This window comes from Oryx dammah, unplaced genomic scaffold, assembly GCF_014754425.2.
Source record: "Oryx dammah isolate SB20612 unplaced genomic scaffold, SCBI_Odam_1.1 HiC_scaffold_28, whole genome shotgun sequence".
NCBI classification, from domain to species: Eukaryota; Metazoa; Chordata; class Mammalia; order Artiodactyla; family Bovidae; genus Oryx; species Oryx dammah.
Window position 1 is genome coordinate 14,476,206 of NW_024070212.1, and position 14,331 is coordinate 14,490,536.

Consider the following 14,331-nt stretch of genomic DNA (forward strand, 5'->3'; position numbering starts at 1 on the left):
AAGTAGATAGATGCTAGGGTCTTAAAAAAAAAAAAAATCTTACAGGGAATTCCCTGGCAGTCCAGTGGTTAGGGCTTGGCACTTTCACTGCTGGGGCCCAGGTTCAATCCCTGATTGGAGAACTTAGATCCACAAACCTTGTGGTGAGGCCAGAAAAAAAAATCTCACTGACGTAAACCAGAGCCTTGTCATCTCCTGTGCCTCCAGTACATTTTTTCTTGGTTTTTATGTGTAGCACTCTCAAGTCCTTCTCAGGCTGCATAGATGACTCCTCTTTTGCCCTCTTTCCACTCTGGTAGTTTGAAGAGCAGCAGGCTTTTGAGAAGAGTCGCAAGTTTCTTCGGCAGCTGGAAATTTGCTTTGCAGAGAACCCCTCACACCACCAGAAGATCATCAAGGTCCTTCAGAGCTGTGCAGACTGCTTGCCCCAGGAGATCACTGAGGTATTCTGTCCTGTCCTGCTTCCCTTCCATTGTCATCTTGGGTTTTGGCCTTTCATTCTCCTTTCCCTAAGCAATCCTCTTGCTTCTGAGCAATGGACTTCCTGGAGGGAATGAAGATGGCAAGGAATTTTTAGGCTTACCTAAGGCATAAAACACTTGGGTGAGGTGGTTACCATCTGAAACCAGAGCCTGACTGCTACTCACAGGCTCAAGAATGCTATAAATACCCTGGAAGGGAAGTTCAAGGAAAGAGGTGATGGTCTGGGTGGAGGGTTGGTTTCCCTCCTTGCTCAGCCTTGAATTAGTGCCTGAGCTGGGGACCAGTAAGGCAGGGCTATTGAGTAGTGAGTGTCACTGGGAATCAGACCTGTTAATGCAGGCATGTCTAACCAAGACATGGGAGCTCCCTAAACGTGCATTGATGGAGGAATGAATGAAGACCTATTTGAAGTGAAATGAAAGTCGCTTAGTCGTGTCTCACTCTTTTTGTCCCATTCTGTACAGTCCATGGAATTCTCCAGGCCAGAATACTAGATTGGGTAGCTCTTCCCTTCTCCAGTTAATCTTCCTGACCCAGGAATTGAACTGGGGTCTCCTGCATTGCAGGCTGATTCTTTACCAGTTGAGCTACCAGGGAAGCCCAAAGACCTATATATACACAATGAAATATTACTCAGTCATAAAAAAGAATGAAGTATTGCCATTTCCAGTAATATGGATGGATCTATAGATTATCATACTAATTGAAGTTTGATTTAATTCACTTGATAAGCATACTTATCATACTAAGTATAGAAAACATCTGGTTTATAATATAGAAAACCTACAGTTACCAAAGGGGAAAGGTTGGGTGTGGTGATAAGTTAGGAGTTTGCGATTAACATATTCACACTACTGTGTATAAAATAGGTAACCAACGGGGACCTACTGTATAGCACAGAAAATGATACTCAGTATTTTGTATTAGCCTGTAAGAGAAAAGAATATACAAAAGTATATATATCTATATGTATATATGTGTGTGTCTGCACACATACTGAATCACTGTGCTGTACACCTGAAACGGATACAATGTTGACAGTATTGTGAATCAACTATATACATCAGTTAAAAAAGTAGTAATTCAGGCATACCTCAGAGACATTGCAGGTTCAATTCCAGGCCATCATAATACAGTAAATATTGCAGTAAAGTGAGTCACATGAATTCTTTGGTTGCCCAGTGCATGTAAAAGTTAGGTGTACACGATGAAGTGAAGTGCGTGTGTGCTCAGCGAAGTACGTGTGCCTGACTCTCTGCGATCCCTGGACTGTAGCCCACCATGCTCCTCTTTCCATGGAATTTTCCAGGCAAGAATACTGGAATGGGATGCCATTTCCTACTCCAGGGGGTCTTCCCAACCCAGGGATTGAACCCACGTCTCTTGTGTCTCCTGCACTGGCAGGCAGATTCTTTACCCGCAGTGCCACCAGGGAAGCCCAACCATAGTTTATTAAGCATGCAGTAGCCTTATGCTTTAAAAAATGTACATACGTTAATTAAAAATGTTCACAATTTGTAAATCAAGTATATTTCAACTTTTAAAAAATGCTAGAGAATTCCCTGGTGGTCCAGTGGTTAAGACTCCAAGCTTCCACTTCACAGGGTACAGGTTCAGTCCCTGGTCAGGGAACTATGATCTTGAATTCTGCACAGAACAGCCAAAAAAAATGCTAATCAGCATCCAAGTCTTTAGCAAGTTGTCATCTTTTTGCTGCTGGAGGGTCTTGCCTCAGTATTGTTGGTGCTGACTGATCAGGTAGTGGTTGCTGAAGATTGGAGTGGATGTGGCAATTCTTTTTTTTTCTTTCTTTAAAAAATATCTATTTGCCTGCACCTGGTCTTAGTTGTGGCATGCAGGATCTTTTGTTGCAGCATGTGGGATCTACTTTCCTGACCACCCATCAGACCTGGACCCCTTGCGTTGGGAGTGTAGAGTCTAAGCCACTGGACAACCAGGGAAGTCCCCACAATTTCCTGAAACAATAAAGTTTGCCCTGTTGATGGACTCTTCCTTTCATGAATGATTTATCTGTAGCATTTTACTTACAATAAAACTTTCAGAATTGGAGTCAATCCTCTCAAACCTTGCTGTTGCCTTATCAACTAAGTTTATGTAATGTTCTAAATCCTTTGTTGCCATTTCAACAATCTTCATAGCAGCAGCTTCACCAAGAGTAGATTCCATTTCAAGAAACCTCTTTTTGTTCATCTGCAAGAAGTAACTTCTCATCTGTTCGGGTCTTATGTGGGGTTGCAGCAATTTAATCCCATCCTCAGGCTCCACATCTGTTTTTAGTCCTCGTGCTCTTCCTGTCACATCTGCCGTTACTTCCTCCATTGAAATCTTGAACCCCCTCAAAGTCATCTGTGAGTGTTGAAATCAACTTCTTCCAAACTCCTGTTAGTGTTGATTATTTGGACCTCTTCCTGTGAACCACAAATGTTCTTAATGGTATCTAGAGTGGTGAATCTTTTCCAGAAGGTTTTCGGTTTTCTCTCCCCAGATCCATTGGAGGAATCCCTATCTGTGTCAGCTGTAGCCTTATGGAATGCATTTCTGAAGTACTGAGACTTGAAATTAGAAATTGCTCCTTGATCCATGGGCTGCATGATGGTTGTTTTGCTAGCAGGCACGAAAACATTGATCTCCTTGTCCATCTCCATCAGAGCTCTTGGGTGACCAGGTGTATGGTCGGTGAGCAGTAATGTTCTCAAAGGATTGTTTCCCGAGTAGTAGGTCTCAACAGTGGGCTTCAGATGTTCAGCACACCATGTTGTCCACAGATGTGCTGCTATCCAGGCTTTGTTGTTCCATTTAAACTAGCAGAAGCAGAGTAGATTGAGCATAGTTTGGAAGCACCGTGGGATTTTTGGAATGGTAAATGAGCATTGGTTTCAAGTTAAAGAATCAGCCTGTCCTTTGAAGCTTAGAAGTCAGGCATGACTTTTCCTGTCAGTTATGAAAGACATAGGTGGCATCTTCTTCCAATAAAAGTCTTTTTCTATGCTGAAAATCTGTTGTTAGTGTAGCCGTCTTTGTTAATTATCTTAGACCTTCTGGATAACTTGCTGTACCTTTTACATTAGCACTTGCTATTTCATCTTACACTTTCATGTTGTAGAGGTGGCTTCTTTCTTTAAACTCTATGAACCACTTTTTCTAGCTTCAAAATTTGCTTCTGCAATTTTCTTCACCTGTCTCAGCCTTCATAAAATTGGAAGAGAATTAGGGTTTGGGGGCTTCCCAGGTGGCTCTGTGGTAAAGAATCCACCTGCCAAGCATGAGAGTCGCAGGCAACTCTGTTTCCCCCTTTGTGTCAGGAAGGTCCCCTGGAGAAAGAGATGGCAACCCACTCCTGTATTCTTGCTTGGGAAACTCCATGGACAGAGGAGACTGGTAGGCTACAGTCAGTCCCTGGGGTGGCAGAGAGCTGGACATGGACTGAGCAGCTAAACAACAACAAGGCCTTTTCTGTAATAGGCTTTGACTTAATGGAATGTTGTCACTGGTTTGATCTTAGACCACAGAACTTTCTCCATATCAGCAAGAAAGCTGTTTTGCTTTCTTATCACTTTTAATTTGCTTCAAGAACTTTTCCTTCGCATTCATGGCTGTTTGGCACAAGAGGCCTAGTTTTCAATCTGCCTTGGCTTTAGGCGTGCCTTCCTTACTAAGCTTAATCATTTGTTGCTTTTGACTTAAAGTGAGAGGTGTGCGTCTGTACCTTTCCGTTGAACACTTTGAGGCCTTATCAGTTCAGTTCAGTTCAGTCGCTCAGTCGTGTCCGACTCTTTGCGACCCCATGAAGTGCGGCACGCCAGGCCTCCCTGTCCATCACCAACTCCCGGAGTTCACTCAGACTCACGTCCATCAAGTCAGTGATACCATCCAGCCATCTCATCCTCTGTCGTCCCCTTCTCCTCCTGCCCCCAATCCCTCCCAGCATCAGAGTCTTTTCCAATGAGTCAACTCTTCGCATGAGGTGGCCAAAGTACTGGAGTTTCAGCTTTAGCATCATTCCTTCCAAAGAAATCCCAGGGCTGATCGGCCCTAAGTATTCAAGTGAAATTGGCCTAATTACAATATTGGTGTGTCTCAGGGAATAAATAGAGAGGCCCAAGGAGAGGGAGACAGATCGCGAACCTGTTGGGTCAGTGGAGTAATCAGAACACGTACAATCAGAACAGAACAAGTTCACTGTCTCTTTTGGGTGAGATGCGTGGTGCCTCCAAGCAATTACGGGAGTGACATCAGAGGCCGCTGAGCAGAGACCGCCATCACAGACATAGTAAACAGGTTTGTAAATTGTGAGAAGTGTCGGAATGGGACCCGGAGACACAAAGTGAACAGGTGATGTTGGAAAACTGGTGCTGATAGACTTTCTTGACCCAGGGTTGCAATGAACCTTCAGTTTGTAAAAAAAAAAAAAGAAAAGAAAAACCAAAATGCTGTATCTGAGGCGCAATGAAGCAAACAAACTAAATCGAGGTATGCCTATACTCCTGTGTCGACAAGCAAGGAGGGAAAGGGAGTTTAGGAGTTCTTAATCAAAGAGCATCTCCTGTGTGTCTCCCAGTTGATCAGGAAAGTAGACCTCAGAAGTATATGGGATTGATTTGGAATGGTGGTCTAGAGAGGCTCTGGAGACTTCATCTTTCCTTCTGCAACTCTCCCCAGCTCAAGACACAGATGTGGCAGCTCCTCAAGGGCCACGACCACCTACAGGATGAGTTCTCCATCTTCTTTGACCATCTGCGCCCAGCAGCTAGCCGGATGGGTGACTTTGAAGAGATCAATTGGACCGAGGAGAAGGAGTATGAGGTATAGGCCGTGAGGCTGCAGTGGGGGTGTCAAGGGGGAAGGTCAGGTCATATGTAGGAGGGACATCTGCCCAGAGTCTTTGTTGAGTGGCACCAACTCCTCCCCAGTTTGATGGCTTTGAAGAAGTGGCACTGCCTGATGTGGAAGAGGAAGAGGAACCTCCCAAGATGCCCACAGCCTCAAAGACCAAAAGAAGGAAAGAGATTGGGGTCCAGAATCACGATAAGGTACGCCCGGTTGTTGGGGATTATCCTGAGTCAAGCCTTGCATTTTCTGTCTGAGTGGTTCTCTGGCGCAGGGTGGTGCCAAGCCGCTGTGAGCTGAGGCGGCCGTGGAGCAGGAACCTCAGGTCAGGTCAGGCTGCTGTGCAGCATGCCCCGCGCCCATGGGAAGGACAGTGCAGTGGCTGAGGAGGTCCCGCCATGATTAACCATTAGAAGGATCTGTTTCTCTGGCTCAGAGATGCTTCTCTTGCCCTTGGGTCTTCCTTTCTGTTCTTGTGAAAAAATAGAACCAGGATTCCTCATTTTAGTAATGACTATGACTGATACCTAGCCGTATCCCAAAGCATCATGTATCTCCTGTATTTTACATGGATTATTCAGTTAATTCTCACAGTTACCCTGTGAAAAGATTGTTTTGTTTGCATTTTACAGAAGAGGACACTGAAGTGCCAAGAGGGGCCGTTCCCAGGGTCTCATGTTTGATCAGGGACGGGTCGTTTGGCTCCAGAGCCCGCTTGTACTTGTTGCTCTCTGTTCTCTTCAGGAAGTAGTTTTTCTTTGGTCCCTATCCCTTTACTACATGCCTTGTACTCTTTTTTTTTTTTTCCACGCCTTGTACTCTTTCTTGGGGAAAACCACTTCTTAGTACCTTAATGACCTTGGGCAATTTATTTAATCTTTGTTTCACTTTCATTGTTAATGGGGATAATAACGGTACTTCTGTCTTGGGTTTATTGAACAGAGAGTATCATTGAGTGAGCCTTCCATATGTACAAAGCCCTCTCTCAAGGGGATTGGAAGAGAGGGGAGAGCTCCAGGCACAGGGAGACAGAAACAAAGGCAGACGAGTGAGTAGATCACATCTCATGACGGAGCTCTCCAGTGACTTTGCCTCAGACTGTATTCCACTTACATATTTCCTGAAGCATCTGGGCAATTGGGATCTGTCAGCCTCTGGGTCATTTAAGGATTGTTTCAGGGATGCACAGTAGGCTTTAATTGAGTTTGGCCATTCATCTCCCCAGGCAGTGTGAAGGAATGGCATATAATAAACGAGAAAGGAAGCAGGGGAGGGGTCTGGGGGCGGGCTTGTTTGGATGGCTCACAACTCGGCTCCCTCTTGGTGCCAAAAATGTTTGCCAGCTAACCAAGCCCAGGTGTCTCCTAGGAGGCCGAGTGGCCAGATGGGGCCAAGGACTGTGCCTGCTCCTGTCATGAGGGAGGTCCTGACTCCAGGATGAAGAAGAGCAAAAGGAGAAGTTGTGGCCACTGCAGCAGCAAGGTGAGGAGAGAGCTCGTGCCCAGGGCGTCAGGGCTGCTGGGCGAGCCCCAGTTGCTCTGCTGTGTGTGGTATCGTTACCCCAGATCTGTGCATTGTTGAATTCCTAGAAAGATTACACGTGAGTAAATAATATGCTGTACACATACTCATTAGTGTGTGTATGCAAATAAATAGAATCTTTAAAAATATATGTAACAGATTTTTCTTTTTAAAGGGAATCTTTTAGGTAAAGTTTTGAAATAGGGAAGAATACCAACCAGCTCATATATTTCCCTCTAAGATTTTCTTTTTTTAAATGAAACAAACGTTTGTGAGGAAAACGGTCGAAAGGTAATGCTGGTTCTCTAGGCTTGGTTGCCAGCAAAAATACAGTCCTTGGTTGGAGGAGGAGTGGTAGAATGCAGCACTCTATTTTGGGCCCTTGAAAATCCTTGGAGCAGGCATGCATGTTGCCCTACTTGCTGAGCATCATGGCAGGGCTTCTTTCTGTGGTCAGCCCCCAAGACAAAAGAAGTCAAGAGACCCTTGACCCAGAAGGCCATCCCTGCAGGTCTGTGACAGCAAATCCTACAAGAGCAAGGAGCCCCATGAGTTGGTGGGCAGCAGCCCCCACCGAGAGGCCAGTCTTCTGCCTGGTGCTAAGGAAGCTGGGCAGGGCAAGGACGTAATGGAGGAGGAAGCCCCAGAGGAGCGAGAAAGCACTGAGGCAACCCGGAGCAGGACCGGCAGGAGCACCAGGAAGGGAGAGATGCCTGTTGCCGGTGAGTGAGCCGATGGCCAGCCCAGCCTTTCTCCCTTATTTCTGTCTCATTCTCACATACTTCATGCAGGAACGTCTTTGAGCCTGGAAAATATTGGTCTTTTCAGGGATAGACTACCACCTCTTTTACTAATAAACCAGTAGGAAACTCTTCTCCTGTCTAGCCTTAATTTTCTCTCCTGTGGCCTCAATCCTCTTGTAGAATTAAGAGTGCTTAACATCCGCATGACCCAGCATTTTCTTCTTGTGTTCCCATTCCTGAACCCCTTCTCCTTATCTGCAGATCCTCTATGATCTGTATTCTAAAGACTCAGCCATTCTCAGCTTTGGCAACGGACTTTATATAAACAACTCTAGCCCCTACCCTCGCCTCACTCTTGTACATCAGAACTTTAGCACAGTAGTTTGCCAGAGTGACCCCATGGTAATTTGTAGTCCTTAGATGCAGTGTGACCCTTAGGTCCTTATTTTCCTCCTAAACAGGATTGGCAGCGGGGAGCACTTTGCCGTCCCCTCAAGAAATGACTTTTACAGACCAGCTCCTTGATGGCCCGCCACCACCCTGCTCACCAGAGACTCCTCAGCTTCCCTCCACAGCTGGAACTGTGCTGTGCGCTGTGAGGAGTGACCAGGCTGGGCCTGCAGTTCTCTCCAGCCCCAGGGCATCCCCCAGACCCCAGGATGAGGGGGAGGGCCATAAGCCAGGGGCTGAGTTGGAACCATCCATGCCCTGGGATGCTTCTGAAACTGAGAAATTGCCTGGAACTGTCGAACCCCCTGCCTCCTTCCTGAGTCCTGTTTCCTCAAGGACTGGAGACTTTGGGAGAAGACAGGTGCCTGGGAAAGCAGACACACAGGAGAGCTGGTTGCCTCCCAGCAGAGGTGGGGTGACCACAGCAGACAGGGTGTCCCCTCTCCGTGGAGTTTCTTCAGCAGGAATTGACACCGCAGAGACTTCTCCTAAAGCCCCTAGAGGAGGTTTGGCTAAAGACAGTGGACTACAGGGCAAGGGCCCAGCGGGGGAGCTGCAGGCGAAAGCCACAGAAGCTACAGTCTGTGCCAACAACAGCAAGGTCAGCTCCACTGGGGAAAAGGTGGTGCTGTGGACGAGGTAGGTATGGATGGGGGACGTGTGTGTTTGGAAAGCATGTGGGGCATGCCCGCTTCCTGACTGAGACTGATTGCCCCGTGTGGGTTCCAGGGAAGCTGACCGCGTGATCCTGACCATGTGCCAGGAGCAGGGAGCACAGCCGCAGACTTTCAGTGTCATCTCCCAGCAGCTGGGAAATAAGACCCCTACCGAGGTAAGCAGGGTGGGCCCTGCTAGAGCTTCAGGCCCTAGAGGACCAAGGAAGGGTTTGGCAGGAGGGCGGCTTGGCCAACTAAGATATGATTGGGGATTGTAAAGTTCTGCCCTGAGTAAGACCGGGACTTGTCAGCACAGATAGTAGTGGCTCTAGATGACAGATGGCATTTTTGAGGAAGGAGCCCCAGATTGCATTTTAACTTTTAGAAGGAATGTGACTTTGGGCATTGTTTAGCCTCTTGACCCGAGTTTCCTTATCTGTAAGGAGGACTCAGCCCTCACAGCCTGTGTGCCACAAACCGGATGGTTCATGCTGGTGTATCATATAGCTCGCTTGAGCTTCAGCCGTATCCGACACTTCACGACCCCATGGACTGTAGCCTCCCAGGCTCCTCTGTCTGTGTGATTCTGCAGGCAGTGAGTGGGTTGCCATCCCCTTCTCCAGGGACCTTCCTGGCCCAGGGATGAAACCTGTGTCTCCTGCATTGGCGGGCAGGTGGTAAATGTTAACATGTCACTAACTTAAGGAGGTTGTCGTCAAGGCCCTCACTCTGCTCCTAGGTTTCCCACCGATTCCGAGAACTCGTGCAGCTCTTCCACACGGCCTGTGAGGCCAGCTCTGAGGACGAGGACGACGCGACCAGTACCAGCAACACGGACCAGCTGTCTGACCACGGGGACCTTCTGTCTGAGGAAGAGCTGGACGAGTGAGACCCGGAGTGTGAGGGCGCCCTCCGAGGATGGAGCCCGCCGGGCACCCTGGTGGTCAGGGAGAGGGTGGGGTGCTGCGCTTCGCTCCTGCAGCTCTTGAGTTCAGTCTGTGGAGCTGGAGGGGCCGGGGACAGTGACAGGCAGGCTGGGGGCTGCACGGTCCTGCCACCCTGTGCATCTTTTATGAAGACCTTAGAAATAGTTGTAAAGAGCATTGAGGGAGAGTGGGCCCAGTTCCTTTTCTGTGTTGTATTTTTTTCTGTCTGATGGTACATATTTATTGTTGTGTGATCTGATCACAGTGTTTCTAAATGTAATAAATGCGTGCGTTGGTGTAGCCAGTCCCAAGACACTGAGCTCCTGCACCCAGCAGTTTTTATTGTAAGCTAGTCTGCTTTTCTTGGAGCTTTAGTCCACGAGTGTGTCGCCACCGCTCTCGTAGCACTGGGCCAGGCTGCGCAGTTCCTGCAGCGTCTCTTCGAGGTCATCCTGTTCCACCCCAGCGTCCATGAAGCTGGCCCAGCGCCGCAGGTCGAGTTTGGAGAGATCTTTGGCCAAATCCCCCAGGGCCCGGTTCAAGGAGGAAGAGGAGCAGAGGGCCCCGAGCACTGGGATGCTCTCCACCGCTGCGGGGAGAGAGGATGGGAGCTGTCCTTCCCTGGGGCTCTGGCAGGCTTGACTGTATAGTAGGCTATACAGTGTCCTGTCCCCCTTGCATACAGGGAACCACAGAGTGAATAAGGAGTATAACCTGGGCACTTCCCCAGGACCTGCATCCATGAAGGGATACTGGAAAAGTCTCTCATGCTTGAAAACCTCTTGGTTTTCTTCACCTGCTACATACCTGTCCCTGTTGGGAGACCGTCCAGAACCAAACCGTGCTGGCTGAGGCTTGAGGAGAAGAGGGAGGGGTAAGGAGGGACTACCTTGCAGGGAGTCAGCAGCAGATGAGAAGAGCTGGGGGCGAGAGAACAGCAGAGAGTGAGAGAAAGTCAAGGGAGGTCTGAGGTCTGGGAGGAGAGGAGCAAGCATTCTACTGACCTCCTGACTCTAGGCTGCTGCTGCTGCAAATACTGGGCCAAGACTTCTTCCCCAGTGGTGCACGCATGGAGCGGGGAGGGCAGAGGTGTCCCGGGGGTGAGCTGGCTGCCAGAACAAAGCCAAAGCCGCCTTTACTCTGGGGCGGCGTGAATGAGAAACCAGGACTTACATTCTCAGCTTGATCAGGATGCTCAGAGTCTGTTTTACTAATAAGTGTGTCAGAGGGAAGGTGAGCAGGGCAGTGCCCTTAGGCTGTCCGGAGGTATCAGGGAGAAAAGGATGTGGAGCAGAAGCCTGACAAGGGCTCCTGAGGACCACCAGTCCTTACCTGGTGTGGCGTGCTCTGTCTAGACCCCTCAGCACCACCGACTGGGCAAAGCATGTTCCAGAAGGGTCCCCACATGCAGACAGTGGGGTCCATGGGGTGGCCTCTCCAAGCTGCATCAGGGTATCAGGGAGGGACTGGCTTGGAACTAAGGGGAAGGGGATAGTTGCTCCTGCGGTCACCACCTAAAGGTAAGGAAGAAATCAAGGTATAGAGCCTTTCTCAGCTCTGACCCAGCTCTTCACAAAGCTTCATACCTTTTTCCCAGAGAAGTTCAGCATATCAGCCAGATGGACCATGGAAACTGGTGAGGAGCGTAGGCGATAAGGAACAGTGACTGTGTCCAGGGCTGTAGCCAGGATGGCACCACAGTGGAAGGGCAGAGCGGCCTGTAAAGAGGATATGAAGAAAAGCACTTGGCTTTTGGGTGTAGAAAAGAGGCTGTGTCGGCAAAGTAGTAATGGCAGAGAGGTCTGTGTGCCTTGGGACAGAGCAGGCATGTGTTTGGCCCCGGGCTGGACTAGCATAGGACAGTGTCATCTTAAGAGGCCACATCAGGGCCGAGTTCAAGATGAGGCTTCAAAACAGATCCAGCAGCAGGTAAAGGCTGATTTGGGAGCGTGTGTGTGTGTGTGTGTGTGTGTGTGGTGCCCTTTCATTAGCTAGAAGTCAGAACAAGAGCATCGGGTCTTACATCATACTGCAGGAGAGGGAAGCTGACGGGCGGCTCGGGTCTCAGCCCCAGGCTCCCACCCAAGGATAAGGGGCAGACCAGAGAGCTGTGAGCAGACAGGTGCACCAGCCCGAAAGCTGTGTTTAACAGACGGTAGATGTTTTTCTGCAGCTCCTGGTGAAAGAAGTGACAGCAGTTTGTTTTCACCCATGTTCTCACTGGGCTGTCATTCCTTCCTTCCTCCCTGGGGCTCTTCCCCCCACGCCCCGGAAGAACTACTCACCCCAAGGCGGTTCGGACCAGGGAGCAGGCCCCAGGTGATTATGCCCCGCCCTGAATACTCGTCTCCTAGCAACTCCGCAGCCTTGGCGCCCAGCCCCGAGAAGCCATCATGCAGGTCACACAGAATCTGGAAGCCCTGGAGAGAGGTGAAAGGTGGAAGTGGGCAGGGCGAGGGAGGTTTCTCCCCCATTGCCCGCCGTGCCCCTGAGCTACCTGCAGGTAGTCACACTCCTCCACGTAGAAATGCAGCCTGTCCTCCAGCTCTTCCAGGTACTTGGGTTCCTTCAGGATGCTCTCCCCTTGGCCGAAAGCCTCCAGGCGGCCTGCCTCCCTGCCGCACAAAACCAGTCTGGGACCTACAGGACTCCCCCCTTTCATATTTCTGCCTAAGGTCTCTTGTTTTGGAGGAGGGCAAGGAAGATGGCCTCAAGAGCCGCATCCGACACTGGTGGGGACCCAAATTCTTGCCTTAGAGCCTCTAGCTCCCCACTCCCACCCACCCCCACCCCCCGCCCCTGCCTCATACCCATCATGGTTGTACTTGTGAATCATACAGATGCTCCGGGGGTGGAGGTGGACTCTGAGGAAGTCTGACCAGACTCTGATACTGCCCTCTGTGGGCATTACTGGTTTTGAAGTTCTACCGTTGGTGAATGGTGGGAGACCTGAAGAAAAAGCAGAGGCAATGTGCCTTTCTCTGTGTTCCTGCACTGCCCAGTTCCCCATTCTGCAGCTCCTGGAGAAGTCTCACCTTTGCCATTGGGAATCGATTTGACTCTCCAGGTACCATCACTACTCAGCACTCCCTGGGAGGGATGAGAAAATCTACATTTAGGACCAGGCAGTCTAGAGGCAAACACTGATTTATTCTCCCTTTTTTTTTGCTGGCCGCACCCTGTAACTGCCTTCCTGTTCTCCTAGTAGTCACAGTCCTTTAGGAGGAAAAAAGTGCTTTTTCTTAAAATACCATTTTAGGGCACTGGAGGTGACCAAAATTCTCTTTTTCTCTGCCCAAGTGGAGGCATTCTGGTTGTAGCGCTGGCCTTACAAGTTCAGGACAGAGGTCCTCACCTCTGCACTCAGAAGGTCCTGGAGATAAGGGTTCTTGGGATAGAGTTCCTCTTTGTGTGTGGTGAGCTTCCCTTGCCTGAAAGAAAGTGGAAATTGGTCATAGTGTCAGCTTCCTTGAGTTCTCCAGCTTCCTGCGCTCCTTCCCAGCTCCTCTCCCAAATCACAAATACCATGCTATGGCAGCATCTAGCTGTTTGTCCCTGTAGAGTCCACCTTCTTGCTTTAGAGAGCTCAGACTCCCTGTACAGAAATAATAAGCAATGTTAGGTAAATCCCAGCTTCTCCCGTCCTGCAGCTAACCTTCCTCCCATCACCTGATAACCTGCTGACACCCTCACTCCAGCACTTGGCCTTTCCAGGCCTTCTTGTAATATACATGGGCTAGAAAAAACCCTTGCCTAGGAAAATCTGGATTCCATCCTTCATTTCCCAGCTTAGTCATTAGCTGTGGAACCTGGGCAAAGACCACAACCAGCGGTTCTAGAGGAGCGCCACAGCGCTGAGCATCACTGTCCAGGGACAAGCAGCCCATTCGAGAGACAGCTCTTGAACGGAATAGTTTCTTTTCTTGCGTCCCCTCAGGTGTCGGCATACTGTGGTTAGCTCTCCCTGTGGCTCCTCATCTCTAGTCCCACAGGCCAGTATAGTAGGAGTCAAGGATCTTGACGCGAACCGCTGCTAGAAACTCCACACGCGAAGGGGAACACTGGTAACTGGCTGACCCGGGCCACCACCTAACCCTTCAGATCCATGAGGATGAGTCTCGGCGTGTAGGTCTCTTGGCCATGTAATGTCCGGCCGGTCCGGTACAGGACGTCGGGGCACAGCTCTCCCGGCGGCTCTTTGGCATCGGTCGGCCTGCACAACGCAGCATCCTGGGGAGGCACAGAGGAAGGACTGGACTCGGGCGGCGAGAGGAACAGGCCAGAAGCGAGGACTTCTGGAGACCCGGAAAACTCAGCTGAGGCGGCCAAAAGACCTTACCTGCTGGTTCCACCAGTGCGCTCCCACGAAACCCGCAAAATGTCCCAACTGCAAAGTGAGCACCTCCCGCGCCCCGCCCGCCATGCCGCGCTGCTCCGCTGAGTAGAGCGGCCGCTCCCTGCCCACCGTTGCTCCTTGCGGATTGGCTCAGCGGGATATGGGTGTGGCCTCATCCTCGGCGTCCTATTGGTCCATAAACACATCCTTTCCCATAGGATAAAAGATTCGTTGGCTTTAAAGACCCCGCTTATTATATCCCGCCTCTTCCTAGCGTGGACCAGTCCTGCTTACCAGTTGTCGTCCAGGGGCGGGGCCCCGCGGCGCTTGCCGGAAGTTGTAGGCACGCGTGCTCAAGCGCCATGCTG

General features: G+C 49.9%; 2 protein-coding genes across 6 annotated transcripts in view; one reads left to right on the forward strand and one right to left on the reverse strand.

Moving 5' to 3' along the window:
* The window catches only part of GON4L (gon-4 like), a 122,342-nt gene extending 112,387 nt beyond the window's left edge, over positions 1-9,955 (forward strand). For all 5 annotated transcript variants that reach the window (XM_040230319.1, XM_040230315.1, XM_040230314.1 and 2 more), the window contains 8 exons: positions 300-443; positions 5,164-5,307; positions 5,415-5,534; positions 6,700-6,813; positions 7,364-7,574; positions 8,057-8,684; positions 8,775-8,877; positions 9,441-9,955. In XM_040230319.1, coding sequence (XP_040086253.1) covers positions 300-443; positions 5,164-5,307; positions 5,415-5,534; positions 6,700-6,813; positions 7,364-7,574; positions 8,057-8,684; positions 8,775-8,877; positions 9,441-9,590 — 1,614 coding nt within the window. In that variant the 3' untranslated portion in view covers positions 9,591-9,955. The remainder of the gene's footprint in view (positions 1-299; positions 444-5,163; positions 5,308-5,414; positions 5,535-6,699; positions 6,814-7,363; positions 7,575-8,056; positions 8,685-8,774; positions 8,878-9,440) is intronic.
* Positions 9,825-14,081, reverse strand: MSTO1 (misato mitochondrial distribution and morphology regulator 1). Its single transcript, XM_040230320.1, has 14 exons — positions 13,967-14,081; positions 13,722-13,857; positions 13,153-13,222; positions 12,983-13,058; positions 12,663-12,717; positions 12,438-12,576; positions 12,125-12,242; positions 11,913-12,047; positions 11,651-11,803; positions 11,214-11,345; positions 10,960-11,141; positions 10,632-10,736; positions 10,435-10,547; positions 9,825-10,216 (listed from the first exon to the last, which is right to left on the reverse strand). Exons 1-14 carry the CDS (start codon positions 14,048-14,050, stop codon positions 9,999-10,001), a joined length of 1,716 nt encoding a protein of 571 aa, XP_040086254.1. The 5' UTR covers positions 14,051-14,081; the 3' UTR covers positions 9,825-9,998.
* Positions 14,082-14,331: the final 250 nt, after the last annotated feature.

Bases quoted from the DNA above. Each gene is read 5' to 3' on its own strand.
- MSTO1 (XM_040230320.1), bottom strand. From the start codon at position 14,050: ATGGCGGGCGGGGCGCGGGAGGTGCTCACTTTGCAGTTGGGACATTTT. The intron at 13,858-13,966 runs GTAAGGTCTTTT...GTGCCTCCCCAG, and splicing joins CGCACTGGTGGAACCAGCAG to GATGCTGCGTTGTGCAGGCC. The intron at 13,223-13,721 runs GTTAGGTGGTGG...ATTTCTGTACAG, and splicing joins CATCCTCATGGATCTGAAGG to GGAGTCTGAGCTCTCTAAAG.